Source organism: Danio rerio, chromosome 17, assembly GCF_052040795.2.
Source record: "Danio rerio strain M-AB ecotype USA chromosome 17, GRCz13ab, whole genome shotgun sequence".
Lineage (NCBI taxonomy): Eukaryota > Metazoa > Chordata > Actinopteri > Cypriniformes > Danionidae > Danio > Danio rerio.
In genome coordinates, this window is record NC_141037.1 from 13,459,149 (window position 1) to 13,479,310 (window position 20,162).

Here is a 20,162-nt window from a genome sequence, read left to right on the forward strand (position 1 = left end):
GATATTAATGTCCTACATTTCTGCCACAATACCATGGCTGCCATTTAAAGTTGTTTGCATAGTGCATTGAAATTATTCAGATTGTTTTATTTTGTTTATTGAGAAAATGTATATCACAGTGTTTATTGCTACACTCAAAAAAATAGCTCATTAGGTTAACTCAATTTAATTGTGTGCAGGTTTTCCATCTAATAAGTATGCGTAGCCCTAACCAAAAGAAAGATCATTTACATAACGAAAAGTAATTGAATTAGTCCAACTCAATTTTATCAAATATAGCCAAGCAAATAAAAATTCATTAAATTACTATAACTGATTTACATTCGTTCAACTAAATATAAATTAATTAATTGGAAATATTTATTTTTCATTTGATCCCTTGTTACTACACACACACACACACATAGCAAATTGTTTCTGTCCAATGCCAAAACAATATGATAGGGCTGTCATGAATTACAAAAGAAAAAAAAATTCACTCAAATAATTGGTAACACTTTAGTTTAGGTTTCCCAGAGATGGGTTGTGGCTGGAAGGGCATCCGCAGCGTAAAAACGTGCTGTATAAGTTGGCGGTTCATTCCGCTGTGGCGACCCCAGATTAATAAAGGGACTAAGCTGACAAGAAAATGAATGAATGACTTTAGTTTAGGTTAATAAACCCTTAACTATTATGACTAGCTAAATAAACTACTAATTAGCTGTTTATTAATAGTCAGTAAGGTAGAAGTTGGGTTTAGGTTTTGTGTAGGATTAGGGAAGCAGAATAAAATCAAACTTTATAAATATTAATGAACAGTTAATATTTTAATAATAGTTAATTGTAAACTAAACTAAGGTGCTATCAAATAATTATGCCAATGAAGAACACCTTTCATTTTTGGGTGAACTGTTGTTTTCAAACAAATCAACTATGTAAATATTTTGTAATGGCGGTGCTGTTCCAAGCCTTTGGGGAACCCAGTGGTTATTGGCATAAACACTTGGCAGCAACTGAGCCACCACTGTTTGAGCTAAACTGTAAAAAAGAACATTGTGAACACATGCTGAGGAAAAAAGATGATCAGAAATAAAGAGCAAAAGAGAATGAAATATGAAGCATTAGTTGTTGTGATAAGGAAAAATCAAACTGAAGAATGCAATGGCTGATCAAACATGAACTGAAATGAACAAAGACTGAAGGGATAAACATTCCTTTAGGGCTTTAGAAACACTGTAAAATCCCTGGGGGAACAAAACAGATGGTGCTATTTATAAACGAATAAGATTTGCTTTAGAATATATGATCATTTGCCTTTAATTGAAGCTTGTGATATTAGTGTTTCTAACTAGTTTAAATATAACCGACATGGTCGAGTGTGAGGTAACCATTTTAAACCGACAACTAGCCAAATGGCTAATTGGGCTTTGCAGCTAATCTCATGAGGAAGAGCAGCGTGACTGAGGGAAGAGGGGGAAGGGGGCGAGAACGAAACTGTGAGACTTGTCTCTTCATTGGCTGACAGTGAAGTGGAGCATATTTTTACTTCTTTTTTTCGCATCCAAGTGGAAGAACACCACAACTGAGTCAGAAATGTGACAACGCCCAGACTGTGGATCTCTCTTTGGGGCTCTTCAGTACCTTTGAGAAATACCAGGATGGCTGAGTGGTTAAGGTATTGAATGGACAAATTTTCATGTAAGTTTAAACTCTACTCGTATGAAAAACACATGTTTAAACAAGAAGTCTGCCTTTTAATTTGAACCTTAAAATAAATAAATAATTAAAATAATAATAATAAATAAATAAAATATTATATAGATATTTATAGATATTTTTCAAGACACTTCTATACAGCTTAAAGTAACCTTTAAAGGCTTAACTAGGGTAATTAGGTTAACTAGGCAGGTTAGGGTAATTAGGCAAGTTATTGTATTACGATGGTTTGTTTTGTAGACAAAATAGCTTAAAGGGGCTTTTAATTTTGACCTTGAAATGGTGTTTAAAGCAATTAAAATTTTTTTTTTTAACTTGGCCGAAATAAAACAAATAAGGCTATCTCCAGAATAACAAATATTATCAGACATACTGTGGAAAATTCCTTGCTCTGTTAAACATAATTTCGGAAATCTAAAATAAAAAAGAGAAAATAATTCAAAGGGGGCTAATAATTCTAACTTCAACTGTATGCTTAACTGTTCCTTATGAAAAATAACCAGAATGCCCAATAGGTTAAGTATTTGTACTCAGGCTCCAATAGATGCATGCACTTTCAAGTTTAGACCTCATTACTGGTTGTAAATGTCAACACTAGCACCAATTATTGCATCAAATCTCCATTTATTCAGAAGCTTAAAACATATTAGAGAAGCAAAATCCCATAACAGCAACCAGGGACTGATTATGGTGTTGGACTTAAGCCCAAAGTATACTTCAGTTAAATTTTTTTACAGGTGCATTTGGACTCTTGCATTTAGAGTCAAAAGCAAAGCCTTTTTGAAGTATTCTCTATTTTCTAGTTTATGACCACAAGTGCTCAACACTGAAGAGCATAACCAACCAGGATGGCCGAGTGGTTAAGGCGTTGGACTTAAGATCCAATAGACTAATGTCCTCGTGGGTTTGAACCCCACTCCTGGTAATGGATGGACTTCCATCAGCAAATTGTTTGGAAATACTTAATGGTGTCCATTTGAAAATTCAGGATGCAAGGCTGACTTTGACAGATTAAACAAGAATTATATTTGAATAATACCTATTTATACTCACCAGGATGGACGAGTACTTAGTGCATTGAACTTAGGATCCAATTGACAAATGCTCTCATGGGTTCAAACTCCACGATACAAAAACCGATTTAAAATGACCCTTAAATTTATGTAAAAGAAGTATCCAATGGATGCATGCGTTTTCAGGTTCAAACCTCATTACTGGTTCAAAATGTCAATACTGGCACCAATTAATGCATGTAATCTCAGTTGATTCAGTTGCAACTCCTATTACTGCAATCTCATAACAACAACCAGGGACTGATTATGGTGTTGAATGTAAGCCCAAAGTATACTTCAGTTTTTTTTTCCATGTGCACTAAGATTGCAGGAAACTAGGATGGCTGAGTGGTTAAGGCGTTGAACTTAAAATAAAATGGACTAATGTCTTTGTAAGTTTGAACCTCACTGCTGATAATGGATGGATTTCCATCAGCAAATTGTTTGTAAATACTTAATGGTGTCCACTTAAAGGTAGGATGCTAGGCCTGTCTAATATTTGAGTAACAGCTATTTTTACTCACCAGGATGGCTGAGTAATTAGGATATTGCTCTTAAGATCCAATTGACAAAAGTTCTCATAGGTAGGTTCAAACTCTACTCCTGATACAAAATCAGATTTAAATTGACCCTTAAATATATGTTAAAGAAGTATCTGAGCAACTGTATGTTCAGAAAACTATCCAGAATGGCCAATTGGTTTAATCATTGTACTTCAGCTCCAATGGATGCATGTGTTTTTAGGTTCAAACCTCATTGCTGGTTGAAAATGTCAACATCAGCACGAATTAATGCAGGCAATCTCAATTGATTAAAATGCTTAACACATTTGAGAAGCATTTCCTACAACTACAATTTCATAGCAACAACCAGGGACTGATAACGGTGTTGAACTTAAGGCAAAAAGTATACTTCAGATTTTTTTGCAACAAGTAAAACGCCAAGCCTTGTAACGTATTCTCCACTTTATAGTGTTTGTGAACTCAAGAGCTCAAACACAACAAATCTGGATGGACAAGTGTTTAAGGCATTGGACTTAAGATCCAATGGACTAATGTCCTTGTGGGTTCAATCCCATTCCTGGTATAGTGATTAGATGTTTTTTTTTTATACAAAAATCTTATTTAAATTGACCCTTAAATATATATAAAATAAGTATTTGGGCATCTGTATGCTATTAAAAAAAAAAAAAAAGAATGACCTTTTGTTATAACCATTGCACTTTAGTTCTAATGGATGCCTGAGTTTTTAGGTTCAAACCTCAACTCAACTTTTAGGGCACTGTTTTATATGAATTTATTAATCATTCTTACTGTTCAATGAATGCATCCTGTCTTAGTTTATTAAAGACGCAAATCCCTCGCTGCATGTCAGCTGTACCTTAAGCAAACCCCCTAATACCTGCAGCACAAGGACTTTTATTAAATTTATGAGCGTCAAAAGTGGCTGATATGTTAGTCAAAGTGTTTGACTGCATGTCACTGCATCCTAAACAACAAAAAATAATACAAAATGATATAACTAAAGCAATCTCTTGTGCTAAGTGAGAGCGCTTCGATTCCTGCTAAACTGAACAGTCGCATCATCGATGATGCAAGCGTTCTCAGGTAGGGTAAGTATAAATGCAATGTGTGTGCAGGCTGAGGGGATGGGGGACAATTGCGCTTTGGCATAGTTTAAGGCAACTGTACCTAATGTTGGTGCGTCCTTTAGATCCAGTGAACAAATGTCCACATTCAAACCTCACTCCCGGTACACTCTCAGAAATAAAGGTACAGGAGCTGTCAATAGGGCAGTACCTTTTCAAATGATACATATTTGTACCCAAAGGTTCCACAGTGGTACCTCAATGGTGCATATTAGTGCCTAAATGTACCTTTGAGGTACCATTATGGACCCTTCAAGTACAAATATGTACCTTTTGAAAAGGTACTGCCCCAATGACAGCTCCTTTATTTCCGAGAGTGTAGAAGAATGTCAATCTTAAACTTATTAGTGCAGAAAACACCTTTTTCTTCTCAGAGAAATCAGGTTGTTAAATGCATTTCTGAGAACCAATTTCTACAAGATTTCTAAATTAAGCAGGAGGAGCTCAAGACCAAATGTGAAAGTATATTTTCATGTTGGAACCCAACGTTTGGCAAATTTCAAATGTGTTCTAGATTATTGAAACCTCGTTTTGCAGAGGTCCTTAAAAGAGTACATTATTGCAGTAAATAAAACAGGAGCAATAGCATGCATTTGGGAATATAGGTTGTAGGTTCAAAATGCTAGAAATGTGATTAATGAGCTTCCACCATTGTGCCCTTGAGTGAAACTGACCTCAGGTTGCTCCAGCCATAATAGGTACATAGTTTAAAAAAGGACATTCTTATGGCTCCCTGTATATGACAAGAGAACTGCTAACTGAAAGATCTAGCAGACCATTACATGCAGCGGCTTTACCAATAGGATGTGCAGTGGTTCTGCTCTAAAACTGGAGGCGATGAAGGTGGCGGGATCATTTAAGGTAGGAAATGGATTGTCCTGAGGCAGTCTGAGGAACACAGCATCCATAATTTAACTGAACGAAAGGAAGGGCTGTATGTTGCTTTGACAGACTAATTAAAATCTCTCTTGCATGTGGAAAGAACTCTACACTTCTTATTATCCACAATAAAAAAGCCTCAAGCATTAAAAAGGCTTAATTTATCAATAGAGACGTGCTTGTTTCGACTAAGCTGAGTCACACAGCACCGATAAAGCAATTGTTGTTTTATTTTTCACTAAATGCTGTTCACGGGATCGCATTAGATAGTGCTAACTGGAAAGTCTATCTATCGCCCCAGGGATTGTACACAGATATATTTCATCTGATGAAGAGGAGAGCTGTTTGTCATTACCAGCAACATCGATCGTTCAATTTACCTCTTACATGACCCTCAAAGCTTCTTTTTTTTTTTTTTTGTTGTTTTTGCTTTTTTGACATGACGGCCTGATGATTATGATCGTAAATGAGGTTTTAATTGTGTTTATGCATCATCTGCAAAACAGCTCATCAGGCGAATAGTTTCAAATAAGAAAATAAATATGACTTACTGCACAACTTAACTAAATGATTCCATATTGTGTTTTTCGCCGTAACTTACCTCCCTGTTCGTCCAGCATAACCAAAGTTCTGATACCAGCATCTTTACTCTAATCCACCAAGAAAGCAGGAGGAAAAGAAGAGGAAATAACAAACAAATGAGAGCAGCCTACACTCTAAAAATAACTCAAGAGGTCTGTTACTAGTACATAGTTTAATACATTATGGTATCTTAAAAATTCTAAATTGGATTAAAGATAGTAGAAAAAAACTTTTAAGTTGTCAGAATCATTTTATTAAGTTTTCACAACAGGAAAATATTGATAATTACATCAACTAAAAAATGCGGCTTTTTTAAAAGTAAATACGTCTGTGATTTAGTTTGAAACAACATTTAAGTTGTAGCAACCCAAAGAAATAGGGTTGATAACTCAATTTTTCCACACAAATGGAGTTCTGGATTACTAAACTCCTCCCCCTTTGAACAAACAAGAAGCAAGTCCGGGCAAGTTTTAGGCAGAATGTTTGGCACATTATAAGGTGAGATATCTGAGTTTTATTTCATTTCCAAATCAACGTTCTCCTTTTCACTAGAATATTGGCTACTCTTGGTAAATAAAGTTGATGTTAGCAGTGTTTTTTGACTCAAAAAAGATTTTTTGCTTCACAAGAATACACAAGAATTTGAGGAGGAGCAAGTGACGAGGCAAGTCATTGGTGATCAGTCTACTTTGAAATTGAACCACAAGATGGAAACCATCATGGTTGAGGGTAGGAGAATCCTAAATGGATATCTCAAGGTGCTGTGCTCTGCTGATAGGCATAATATATGCTCTGAATCTGAGCTACCTCAAGGAACTTAAATATATTTGTGAAGTTTCTTGAACTTGATGGACTGAAGCCCAGTGCAAATGTATTGCACCTCAAGAACATTATTTTATGAAGTCTCCTATTATTTTAGAGTAGATTTTACTCTTTATGTTGCACTTAATGTTGTTTTGTATTTTTAAGTCCACACACTGATGGTTTTTTTTTTTTTTGTTATTTTTCATACTGTTTACAGGGTTAGAAATTAACTTTCTTACTTGGGAGCACCGGTGCTACCAACCTGAAATATTTAGGAGCACCAGAAAAAAATTAGGAGCACCAGAAAAAATTTAGGAGCACCCACCAAAAATGAATGAGCACCACTGCAAATTGTATATTAAGGGATTTATTGCATTTGAAAACACCATCAATTAGGACTAACAAAAACCAGAAACAACTATCTAACTAATGCTGTGATGACTTAATTTTTATGCAATAATTCCAAAATGAATGCTGAATAATTATAAAATATTAATGATGACGATGATGACAATAATACTAATAATGAATTATATTTCTCATCATCATGCTGCCTTGAATGTGCTTTAACGTAAGTTATCTGCTATATAAAGTCCTACTGTTACTTTATGAAAAATAAATTGATGGTTTGCATCAAATACAAATAAAGCATTGTAGAAAGAAATACTTATTTTGTACTATTGTTTTTATATGCATGTCAATTTAATAAATAATATTTCTGCTACAAAACAAACAAAATATTATAATAAATTATTCAATTTAATGCTGAAAGCTTCAAAGCAGTCATCAGTAATTAAATAGAAAAACATTATACATCTCAAGAAAGAACGGACAAAAGAAAGCAAGAAAAGTCTCACTTTTCTTGCAAAACAAAAGTTTTGGTTTCGGTTCGTGTCGTTTTAATGCTCAGCCTTGTTACGCGCTGAATTTTCTGTGTTTGCGGAAAAGCATGCGAGTCAGCCGGCACAATATGAGGGGGGCAGAGCAGGATTCTCCCGATGACCACTGGCGCAATACTGTTCTTTGTTATAACCCGCATCAGTTTAAACTCAGTAAAGGCGAGCTTATTTGGCGATGGTTTTTTAGCGGACATTTGCGCTGTTGCAGCCTGATCTCACAAGGAAATGTATGAAAAAGTTACGAATTGCTGTGAGATTGTGTTGGCTGAACACCCAGTGCATGCAACGCATCGAGATTCAGTGTACTTTTCACTCTTCAGCCGTTTGCATTCCTTGCGGTCACAAAAGCTCCCTCCCTGTCATCTGACAGCGGAAAGTCTTGAGTGATTGACAGCTAATATGAACCAATATAGCAGCAGGGAAGACCGATTTTACCATGTTTTTAGAAAAAAAAAAAAAAACAGGTCGCACTACAACCTAAATATTCAGTCGCATGAATGCTCCCAAATATATTATGAGGTCGCATAGCTTAAATTTCGGGTGCATATGCGACCAAAATGGCCGCAATTTCGAGCCCTGGTTTATACGGTACAGTACACATTTTTGTTTTGTAAAATACTGAAAAACTGTGGTGTGAAATAAATAAAAAATACTGGAAAATGTTATTGAATATATTTCTTATAAGCAACTAAATGAACAGTAAATTTGAAAACATGCACGTTTTTTTTTTTTTTTTTTTTTTTTACAATTTTAGCTACTTAATTTATTTGCAAGTTTTCAAGTTTAGAACCTCATGTATAATTATGGTAATTAAGTACACAACACTAGATTTATTTAAATTTTTTATTAAAAAAGCAGTTGAAACTACTTAATTTTTTAAGTTGTTTATGCTATGTACTGTAAAACGCATCTGATTGAAGAGGAAAAGGTTATTTGGCTAACATAATAAACTTTGTTGTCTGAACTTCATTTTGTTAGATGTTGTCGAAACTTGAATATATTGGATTATTTTTTTTGTTTGGTCTTAACAATATTTTTTAGAGTGTACAAGTGAACAGAAGTGAGATTTAGGTCAGATTTAAGATGAGAAAGGGAATAAAAAGAGCACAGGACAGACTGTAGCACACACACTTGAAATTATTCAAAGAGAGCTTTATGCGTTTGGCAGGTAATTATAAGAAGGCAGTGAGGTGGCAGACAGTATGAAGCTAAATATAGTTCAGAATTGTAAACAGAGCGCTGGGTGGAACTGTGAAGGTATGAGAGCATGCGTGCGCAATATGGCGCGCCGTTCTCCCTCTATTGACCTAAATAAAACAGCTGATTATCTCATTCTGAATCCCGCATCACCTCATTATTTTAACTAAATGAGCAGTATGTTATAGTGACGAGTACCTACGGGAAATAATGCGAGCAAAAACGTTCTGAATTTAATCAAACATCACCACTTATTGCTACTCATTTCCATACTAATAATAACAGGACCGTGCATTTAGTCAAAGTGACATGTGGCGTAATGGAAACTAGTAATGCCTAATATGAAATCAGATGCAAGTAGCAGATGGGAACATTATATTTGTTCGGCGCTGCTGAACTTAGAAGTTCATTAGCAGCACAAGTGTGCAATTTTCTCCCAACAATGGATAGACTGAAACGAGGAGAATGATTTGTTCTCAACTTCGGATAGCCAATTACAGGATTTAGTTCAGCGCAGTTGGTTCGAGGGGCTGTTTTATTGTAACCAGAAAAAATATTTGGACAGTATTGAAAAAAATGAAGAGGCCTCTTCAGAGGTTGTGTTCTCTGGATTTGCTTTTAGTATATCTATTTTCTATCTATATCCATATCACATTAAATAAAAGTATTATCATTTACATAGCAGTTTTATTTGCAGAAAACAACAACGTTTATATAGAATATTCCATGATTTGAGATATTAAAGGGGACAGTTCATCCAAAAATGAATATGACCTTGTTATTTATGTTCACACTTTATTTTGATGGTCCGTTTGTTGAATTGAAGTTACATTGCATCAGACATGCTAAGTAGACTGTTAGGTTGGGGTTAGGGATAGTGTCACAATCACCAGCGATCTAAACACTATAGATCGCTGGAAAACATTCACAAGCGCTAACGGACTCTAAATCCGCCATTTCTTGGACTACAACTTCATACATGCACTCTGCTCACACACACGTTCCTTATCCTGACTGCTTGCATAAACACCACCGGAGGATTGTCAAGGACTGATTACACACACTATTTAAGTAGCACACACATTCACTCTAGTTGCAGAGTCTTGTTACTTTATAGTGACATTACAATATGTCTCCTTTGTCTTCATTTTTGGGTAAACTATCCTTTTATATATTGAGATTTTTTTAATGTGTATATTTGAAGAGTTCAAATGCATTAAAATACATATAAAACTACAAGTGCTGTCTTAAAATTTCATCTAAAAAGAGATTTTTTCAGGCTTGAGTGTTCAGTAATTTAAAGTAAATTAAAGTAAAAAAAAAAACTTATTTTAATTGCCTTTAAAGTGAAATAACTGAACTTAAACATAGGAGTCTGAGAAATTTTTTAGATTAGATTAAAAATTCAAATGTCATTCAGGGGTTTTTGCATCTGAACTCTTCATTTGTAGACAAATACGGCACACCCAGTGAGGAAAATAAGTATTGAACATGTCAGGTTTTTACCTGGGAATAATATTTCTAAAAGAGCTGTTGACATGGAATTGAACCAGATTTAGGTAAAAACACAAACATAAAAAAAATAAAAATAAAAACAGTTTTAATGTGTAAGAACAATGAAATGACACAAGGAGAAAGCACCGAACTAATGAAACGTATTTAATGCTTTATATAAAAGCCGTTTTTGTTGATGGCAGCTTAAAGACACCCCTCGTATGGAGAATGAAGTCGCATGCATTGCTCAGGTCTGAGTTTTAACAGAGTGTCAAAATCTTGATGGTTCTGTGGGTCTCATCTATCAAATCTGATCTTTAATTTGTATTTTCTATTAGATTTAAGTCAGGTGATTGGCTGGGCCATTCTACAGCTTGATTTTCTTCCTCTGAAAGCATTTGAGAGTTTCCTTGTCTGTGTTTTAGATCATTGTCTTGCTGAAATGTCCACCCTGATTTCATCTTCATCATCCTGCTAATTATTAATTAAATTAGTTTACAATGACAAAGGGAAGAGGGTCGCTGAAGAACCACTGAAAGATTCTCCCTCCCTTTCTATTAATACTTTTTCAGTGCATCATTTCATTTAATTACGCATAACTTAATTTGTAAAATAATTAGATTTGTTTTCTTTGCATATATGGATTTATCTGGTTGTTACCAACATCCGGGGAAAATTTCAAGTCAACAGCACCTTTAGATTTCAAGTTAACAGCACCTTTTTAATAGCTAAGCCCAAGCAAGAATATTAGTTCAAATTAAACATATTTTACTTTTCCAAATTTTTTAGACATTGATTTGTGTCTGTGTCACATTTCTAAAGTTTAAACAGACACAATATAACTGTAGCTCCTTAAATAACTTGCACTTTCATATCAGTTTTCAAAGATATAAGCTTTCAAGTCTTCAAAACAATTTTTGTGAACAGGAAAAGGCAAAATGCATTAAAACGCTTTCAGTTTTTAGATACAATGGGTTCATGCGACCTAAAATTTCAGGTGTCTGGTCTTCACAATGCCAAATCCCCATCCTTTCTGAACAGTGTTTCATCTTCACACGTGGGGTCAGGAGTGTTTGATCCCTATTAGACACCAGAAAGACTGGTTTTCTCTACTGCTTCTCGCTGCTGCCCTATCAGTAACACATAGATGAAGCTTCTCTGAAATCATTATTGATTTTTATCAGAGCGGAAATTTGGTGCTGTTTCATCGTCTCCATTTCTGACCTTCAAAGACCATGAAAACAAGACGAAAACCAAACTCTTTATAAAAAAATGGTTTCATTAATGCGCTTCATATACAGTCAACCTAGAATCTCTACTAGTGATAACAGTTTGTAATAGTTGTGTCTTTTTAATATGCAATTAAATTATTTATACAGATATACAAAAAAAAAAAAACAAGACAATTTATGATTTGTGGTTGTCTGTTGATGACACCAAATTTAAAACTAAATTTATAAATTTTTTGGCATAAAATAACAAATGTTTGTATTAATATTTTGTTGTTTTACCCTCAGAAGTTGGAATAAAAATATCAATAAAACAGATTTTCAATTACATTTTTTTCTGAAGAATAAAGACTAAATGACAATATTTTTTATTGGAAAATTTTTTTATTCTTTATAGGAAAAAAATAAAAAACATTTTAACATTTTACCCAAAATTACCTTACTGGATAAATCTGTTAAATTGAGAATTTAGGTGGTGTTTATCTGTATATACAGCGGGGAACAAACTTGGGAATAATGTTTCTAAAGGAGCTGTTGACATGAAATTGAACATGATTTTGATAAAAACCTAAACAATACAGACATAAAAAAACTAAACAAACATAACAAACAAAAAAATAGTTATGTGTAAGTACTGAACTACTGAAATGTATTTAATACTTTATATAAAAGGATTTTTTGCTGATGGCCGCTTAAAGACGACCCTCATATGGAGAATTAAGTCACATGAATTGCTCAGGTCTGAGTTTTTTACAGACTTCAACAGAGTGTAAAAATATTAATGGTTCTGTGGGTCTCGTCTATCAAATCTGATCTTTAATTTGTATTTTCGGTTGTATTCAAGTCAGGTGATTGGTTGGGCCATTCTACAGCTTGATTTTCCATCTCTGAAAGCATTTGAGAGTTTCCTGGGCTGTGTTTTGGATCAGTGTTTTGCTGAAATGTCCACCCTGGATTCATCTTCATCATCCTGCTAATGTAGATGTTGGACTGAAGCAGCTAATATTCATTTACAATGGAGGATTGCTGAATAACTACTGAGCGATTTCTGCTGCTGTCTGGGCTTTCACTGCCTTTCTACACCTGCCTTTTTTCTTGTGTTCAATACTTTTTCCAACCCAGGCGCATGCTGAAAACGTAGTACCGTGGACGTTTCTGGAGACAGCAAAATATGTCCCGGGAGGTACGTATATTTTTGCAGTTTTTGCTTTCGAGAAACCGCAAGAGGCTGCTGTGTGCATTTTTTTAAAATTTCAAATGCCTCTGGCCAGTGCCGTTCTCACGTGAACCCACCAGAGGCCACTGTCAACCGACTGAATGACTGAATGACTGAATGATTGACTGGGTGTCCAGCCAATCGACCAACACACCCTCCTCCTTCCCTAAACACAGCCAATTTTACAGATTGACCCGCCCGCCTGCTTACTTCCCTAAACCTAGCCGACGGTTTACAAAAGCCGTCCAGAAAAAGAAAATCCCTCATCTGATTTTTACCACATTTTCAGATTTTACTACATTCTCACCCTGTTGTTCAGTTCTTCGTTTTTTATTTTTGGAATCTGTTTTTGTCTTACCTGATTTCTGGAACCGCTCTTCTCAGGACTCGAACCTGGTTGTCAACTTCTTTCTGCATCTTAAGTCTGTTGACGTACATGACGAGCTAACTGGACAAACTGGTTGCAGTGGGAAAGCCCTCCACATGGAAGTAAGCGGTCAGCCGGTAAGCGCCAAAAGGAAGGGCGTCATACCGCCCGTACCTCCGGCTACATAATTTGCGGTTTCTAGAAATGTCCGCAGGACTACGTTTTCAGAATGAGCCTGTGTTGACTTTTTCCCTGCGTCATTTTAAATTATTATGCATAACTTAATTTGTAAACTAATTAGATCTGTTTTCTTTGCATATATGGATTTCTTTGGTTGTTACCAACATCCGGAGAACATTTAAAGTCAACAGCACCTTTAAAAACATGTTTTCTGAGAAAAATGGTGACGTGTTGAAGACTTATTTTCCCCGCTGTTTAATCTGAAATATGTTGATGACCTTATACATTCAATTTTCAAGGAAAAATATATATCCTCCAATAATTTAGATTTTATGTGCAACATCATAAAAGAAAACGCACAATGGCTTTCCGTTATGTACTAAATTAATATCTCACCTCTTCGACCAGCTGCAGCATGCGTCGAGTGCTCTCCAAAGACTGTAAAAGAAAAAGAAAAAACACTTAATATTTACAGCAAGTGTGACTATACATTGTTTGCTTCTTCATAATGTTACATGAATGCTCTGTGTTGAGCACCACAGTTGGAACGAAGCTATAATATTCATAATATCAGTTCCGACAGCACGTTACTAATGGCTGCCAAGTTCAAGCTGAGCTGAATGTACAGCCATTTCTGTTCCCCCTTTTCCTTCCTGTTCCTTTAAAGAAAGCTCAAGATAGCATTATCCACTCATGAATATTTAAAGCTCTGCCATTCTAGTCCAGTGTATATGTCTGAGCTGGAGAAATATGACTGCGCAGCGCCACAGGACGCTCAATAACAGGCTGGGATTAAAGATCATTATTGAGATCCCGATTTGCTTTTTAGAGAGCCATCAGGACGAGTTATACAGTAGATCATATGGAACCATACACCGCCTTGTCATTGTGAGGGCTTGAAGGTGAAGTGTGGTATTTTTTTTTTTCCAATGTTAAAATGAAGAAGGGAAAAAGGTCAGATTTACTAGACAATTTAAATTTACACAAAAAAAGTGCATTCTTAAAGACCAATGGAAAATGTTTATCTTGTAAATTTAACTAATTGCAAGTAGGGATGCACAAAAATGAAAATTTTGGGCCAAAACAGAAACAATATTGTGCATGCACCGAAATGATTTGTAATAATCATCCATTATTTTCTCGCCTGGCTGGGTTACAGTCCAGATTGGGACACAAAACAGCACACAAATAAACGAAAATGTTTTGTACTCTATATAAGTGATATCTGATGAATCAAATCCTAATTGCGGTCTGTTTAGCAACACAAGCTACCTTTTTTGCTGTGTTTTGGGACTGTTTGGTCATATCCAACTTCTAGAAACATACAGCTCAAAAATGAAAAAGTTACAAAGTTGCAATTTGATTTATTTCCTTGTCTTATTTTGCAAAATGATAATTCTCTTTGTAAGTTTTCATTAATTGTTAATGTCTGGCTTCACTGCTTTTTTTTTTTTTTTTTTTATCTTTTTATTGTTTTTAGCATAAGAAATAATCAACAACATAAACAGAACAAAAAAAAAAAAAAAACTACATAAATAAAAAAAAAAAGGGGGGATTACAAAGGCCATTACAAAATATACAAATAGTCAGATACAACATAATACAACATCATCCAGAAAGCATAAGGAAATAAATAGAATTAAATATGAAACAAAAATAATTTACAGAGAAATGCATAGGCTCCACAATTCGATTTACTCCAGACCAATCTCACTTATAAAGAGTTACAAGTTAGCATTACTGATAAAGAACATAATTGGGCTCCAGATTTTTAAAAATGTGTTTAGTTTGTTTATCATCCCATATCGCATTTCCTCCATGGGCAACACGAAACTTAAGCTTCTAACCCACATTTCGAAAACAGGCACATAATCTGACTTCCAATTTTGTAATATTATTTTCTTTGCTAATATCATACACAAAGATACTGCCTGTGATATATATTTATCTCCTATTTCTGAGGTGTCTCCGAAAATGCCCAATTTTGGATCTGGTGACAGACTTATCCCGTATAATGGTTCTCTCCTGACATGGACCATGTAGGATTTTGGCTGCTCTACTGTTATAATATTGTTTGTTTAGAATGCAGCCCTACAAGGAGGATTAATGGGGCTATAATACAAACTGTGACTTATTGGAGTAAAATAAGCCAAGCCTTAAACTAATTAAATAATTGTTTAAGATGTATCCCACTCTATGTCATTACTTGCTGCTGTTGGTTAAGTGGTATGTTGTGGTTCTTTTAATATATACATACATACATATATACATATAGTTGAAGTCAGATTTATTAGCCCCCCTGCATTATTAGCCCCCATTTATTTTTTTCCCAAATTTCTCTTTAACAGAGAGCAGATTTTTTTTCCAACACATTTCTAAACATAATAGTTTTAATAACTCATCTCTAATAGCTGATTTATTTTATCTTTGCCATGATGACAGTAAATAATCTTTGACTAGATATTTTTCAAGACACTTCTACAGCATAAAGTAGCATTTAAAGGCTTAACTAGGTTAATTAGGTTAACTAGGCAGGTTAGGGAAATTAGGCAAGTTCTTTGTTCTGTAGACTATTGAAAAAAATATACCTTAAAGAGGCTAATAATTTTGACCTTAAAAGGGTTTTTAAAAAATTAAAAACTGCTTTTAGACATCAGACATCCATTCATTTTCTTGTCAGCTTAGTCTCTTTATTAATCTGGGGTCACCACAGCGGAATGAACTGCCAACTTATACAGCACATTTTTACACAGTGGATGATGCCCTTCCAACTGCAACCCATCTCTGGGAAACTTCCACATACATACACACACACACACACACACACACACACACACACAATTTAGCTTACCCAATTTACCTGTACCGCATGTCTTTGGACTGTGGGGGAAACTGGAGCATCGGAACGCAGGGAAAACATGCAAACTCCACACAGAAACGCCAACTGAGCCGAGGGTCGAACCAGCGACCCAGCGACCTTCTTGATGTGAGGCGACAGCACTACCTGCTGCGCCACTGCGTCGCCCCTAAAGATACTAGCAGCAGAGCTGTGACACGGGGAAGTGTATTAGCTGCTAAATAAAGGAATTCAAAACACTTACAGCACCTGGAATTCCCAGGCGGTCTCCCATCCAAGAACTAACCAGGCCCAACCCTGCTTTACTTCCGAGTTCAGATGAAATCAGGCATTCCCAGGGTGGTATGGCCGTAAGCTAAACATTTTATGATATATTTTGTGAATTTTAAATATGTAAGCTTCCTCTAATGTATACTTTTGACATCACAAAAAAGCACTTTTATATGTTAATCTTGTACTAAAAGTCTGCATGAACTAAGTTGCTTAGACTTTCATTTCAGCATGTTGATGTACTTCCAACTGAAATTGAATATTATGCAGGGGTGTGTCTTTCTTTATATGAATCATTCCCTCATAGCAGACGGTAAGAGGGGCATGATTAAGAATATTGTGTCTAAAGCTGTCAAACAGACATCGACAGAAGGACTGCCACTCCAAAAGCAGTAGCAGATGATGAAAATTTGATTGAAGATTACTAAAACAAACTTTTTTTTCAGTGGATTACCTTGCACAAGTTAATTGTTCACCTAAAGAATAACAATGTGCGCTAGCAAAATAGATTTGAAAAAGATTTGATCCCACATGGACATTTACAGGAATTTTATTTTATTAAACTAGCTGTATTTATTAAATTATTAAGTGCTTGATCGATGTACTTCATCCACCACTGAGAAGAGCCTAACAAAATAAAGACTGACCCTTCATAAAAGCCACTGCACTGTGACGCTGTTAATAATTCCCCCATGTGCACTGTGATTCAGCTGACGTGCTCAATCAGCCATGTTAACCCTCCTGCATGCCGTCGTGTGTCAGAGTTGTGATTGTTCAGCAGGAGATCAGTGTGATTAAAGGTCTATCAAAGCCAGTTCAGATCTCCCACAGTGCAGACACTGTGATGAGCGAGAAACCCGATCGCCAGCAGCCTCGCTTTCTCACAAACAGACGAGCAGTCTTAATATAGAGATGCTTCTGTTTTTTTGCACAAAACAGACTTATTCAAGCTCTTTATAGATGTTCTGTCTTTCACACTACACAGAAATCTGATAAATGGAAAAGTATGCAAATAACATATATGACATACACATATGGAAATGTATGCAAATAACACATTTGATATACAAGTTCATATTTGGATTTTATATATAGAAAATACATCATATATGCAACATTTATTTTGAAATTTGCAAACATGACCATTTACATATAGTTTTCATCCAATGGAATTACTTCATATACAGTTGGAGGCAAAATGATTACCCCTCCTGTGAAATCTTTTATCTTTTTAAAACTAATTTACAAGTGATGTTTTATGAAACAAAGAAATTTTCTATAAGAATTTGTCTTTCTTTATGTTTGGCTGGAATAAAAACAGTTTTGAATATTTTTTATACAAATTCTAAGTTCATTATTATTATTTTTTTCCTGATAGAAGAAAAAAATACTATTGTCTAACGACTTGTTTAATTGACCTAAGTTTTCTAATTAACCTAGTTAAGCCTTTAAATGTCATTTTAGTCATTAAGTCATTAAGTATTTTTTTGGATACTAGTATCATCCAAAATAAATAGTAAAATATCATGTACTGTCATAGAAAAGACAAAAGAAGTTAGTTATTTGAAAAGAGTAGGGTAGATATTGAGGTTGATGCTTTTTAGGCACCGACCGAATTGTCTTGATACTACCAGGTACATTCGGTACCAAATTGTAATAGCAATCTGCTTGTTAAGTGTGAAATCATTCCGGGTCCAAGTGCTGTATCAAACCAGATGTTTGGACTCATTTAATGCTAATAATAAATGTTTACAAAGCGATGTAATTCGCTGTAACTCGATGTAAAATCACAATCGCAATATATATATATATATATATATATATATATATATATATATATATATATATATATATATATATATATATATATATACAGTATATACAGTATATATATATATATATATACAGTATGTATATATATATATATATATATAAATATATATATATATATATATATATATATATATATATATATATATAAATATAAATATATATATATATATATATATATATATATATATATATATATATATATATATATATATATATATATATATATATATATATATATATATGCCTAATATCCTATAGCTAGAAAGTGATTAATTTTTTTATAAATTGTTAAATATTTTATATTATTTGTGATGCAGCAAGTCCAGAGACTGTTGTGTACACTATGATTTTATATAAAATTCACTTTAATGTGTGATAGGACTAAAAAGTGATCAACAACAAATAATTAGTCTATTCAAATGAGCAGCGTTTTTGGACCCGGAAACAGTATCACATACATCACTGATATGTCACGACTTAACAAACGCATATGGATAAATCAAGTCAGTGTTAGTGAACCAAGTGTGTATGACGGCAAATCTGACAAAAGCAACTGAACTGAAATAAATAAACTGATGCTGGCAAACTAGGTGAATTATTTCTTTTTTTGTGGCTACATTTTGTTTGTTTATGCTTTAAAGAGTTTGACTGTATTCAATAAAAAATAGATGTATTGTATAATGATGTAATATGTAAAACAAATTTGATAAAATAGGTATCTAAAAAGTATCAATTGAGAACCGCTATCATATCGGTACCAGAGTTTTGAACAATACCCAGCTGTAGAAATGAGCTATAAAACTGTTAAAAATTGCGTTGAAAAAAAATATCAATTTTAAAATCACATATTTGTAATTCCAATGGTTGAAAAAAATACATGTAAGCAGTCATTTGTGTAATATTTTGAAATGAACTTGCATGTGATTTACTTTATGTAATTTGCATACATTTAAAGTCAAAATGATGTCCTGTGATTTTTCCCCCCAATTTTTTCCCAAACGATGTCTAACAGAGCAAGGGGGTTTTCCACAGCATTTCCTATAATATTTTTTCTTCTGGAAAAAGTCTTATTTGTTTTTTTTTCGGCTAGAAGAAAAACAGGTTTTTAATTTTCTAAAAATCATTTTAAGGTCAATATTATTAGGCCACTTAAGCAATTTATTTTTTTTCGATTGTCTACAGCACAAACCACTGATATTTAATGACTTGCTTAGTTAACCTAATTAACCTAGTTAAGCCTGGAAAATTTGCACTTTAAGCTATATATTAGCATACTTAATACTAGCATCTTGTTAAATACCCAGTTATGTATTGTCATCATGGCAAACATAAAATAAATCAGTTATTAGAAATTAATTAATAAAACTATTATGTTTAGATATGTGGTGAAAAAAATCTTTCCGTTGAACAGAAATTGGGGAACAAATATACATAGTTCGGACTTTAACTGTATATGTGAAATCCAAATATGAACTCGTATGTCATATATGTAATTGGCATCTATTTCCATGCATGATACTCCTATGTGAATCCGAGTGTCTGGAAGTCATGGTGTGTTCATTCTCCTTCACACTGGGATGGGTCTATTTATACACACTTGCTGTCGTATTTAGGGGTTATTTATAGACCTGGAGGTTGAAGGTGTACTTACTTCATCGCCCAGCTGATCGGCTCTGGCCTGCATGTCATTCAGCTCGTTGCGCATGTCGGACTCGTCTGCCATGGTGGATGGAGGGATGAGCTGCTCAACTCAAACGGAAAGTGTAGCTCTTACTTGAAAGCTAGAGAAAATAAAAGAGAGGGAAAATGCTTTGGGTTAGAGTGTGGCAGACCAAAGTGAGTCCTTTAGACAGATCTGGTTCAGCATTGCATTAAAAAAGTTCAATGAGCAAACAGAATTTAAAAGCAAGAGAAGAAAGTCACATGATTGTCAAAGTATTGTTCTTTGAAGACAAGTGCA

The 20,162-nt window shown here is 34.4% G+C and overlaps 1 protein-coding gene, 1 non-coding gene and 1 pseudogene across 6 annotated transcripts in view; 1 reads left to right on the top strand and 2 right to left on the bottom strand.

The window, feature by feature from the left end:
* snap25b (synaptosome associated protein 25b) overlaps positions 1 to 20,162 on the bottom strand; it is a 90,408-nt gene that overhangs the window by 19,428 nt on the left and 50,818 nt on the right. For 3 of the 5 annotated variants that reach the window (NM_131434.2, XM_087288593.1, XM_087288595.1), the window contains exons 2-4: positions 19,854 to 19,983; positions 13,639 to 13,680; positions 5,876 to 5,924 (exon numbers count right to left, since the gene is read on the bottom strand). In NM_131434.2, coding sequence (NP_571509.2) covers positions 5,876 to 5,924; positions 13,639 to 13,680; positions 19,854 to 19,925 — 163 coding nt within the window. In that variant the 5' untranslated portion in view covers positions 19,926 to 19,983. The remainder of the gene's footprint in view (positions 1 to 5,875; positions 5,925 to 13,638; positions 13,681 to 19,853; positions 19,984 to 20,162) is intronic. The other 2 variants (XM_087288592.1, XM_087288594.1) reach the window with 1 other exon arrangement.
* Positions 2,538 to 2,620, top strand: trnal-uaa (transfer RNA leucine (anticodon UAA)). Its single transcript has one exon. It is a non-coding gene; the product is annotated as a tRNA-Leu (tRNA).
* Positions 16,337 to 16,455, bottom strand: LOC137488168 (5S ribosomal RNA; annotated as a pseudogene).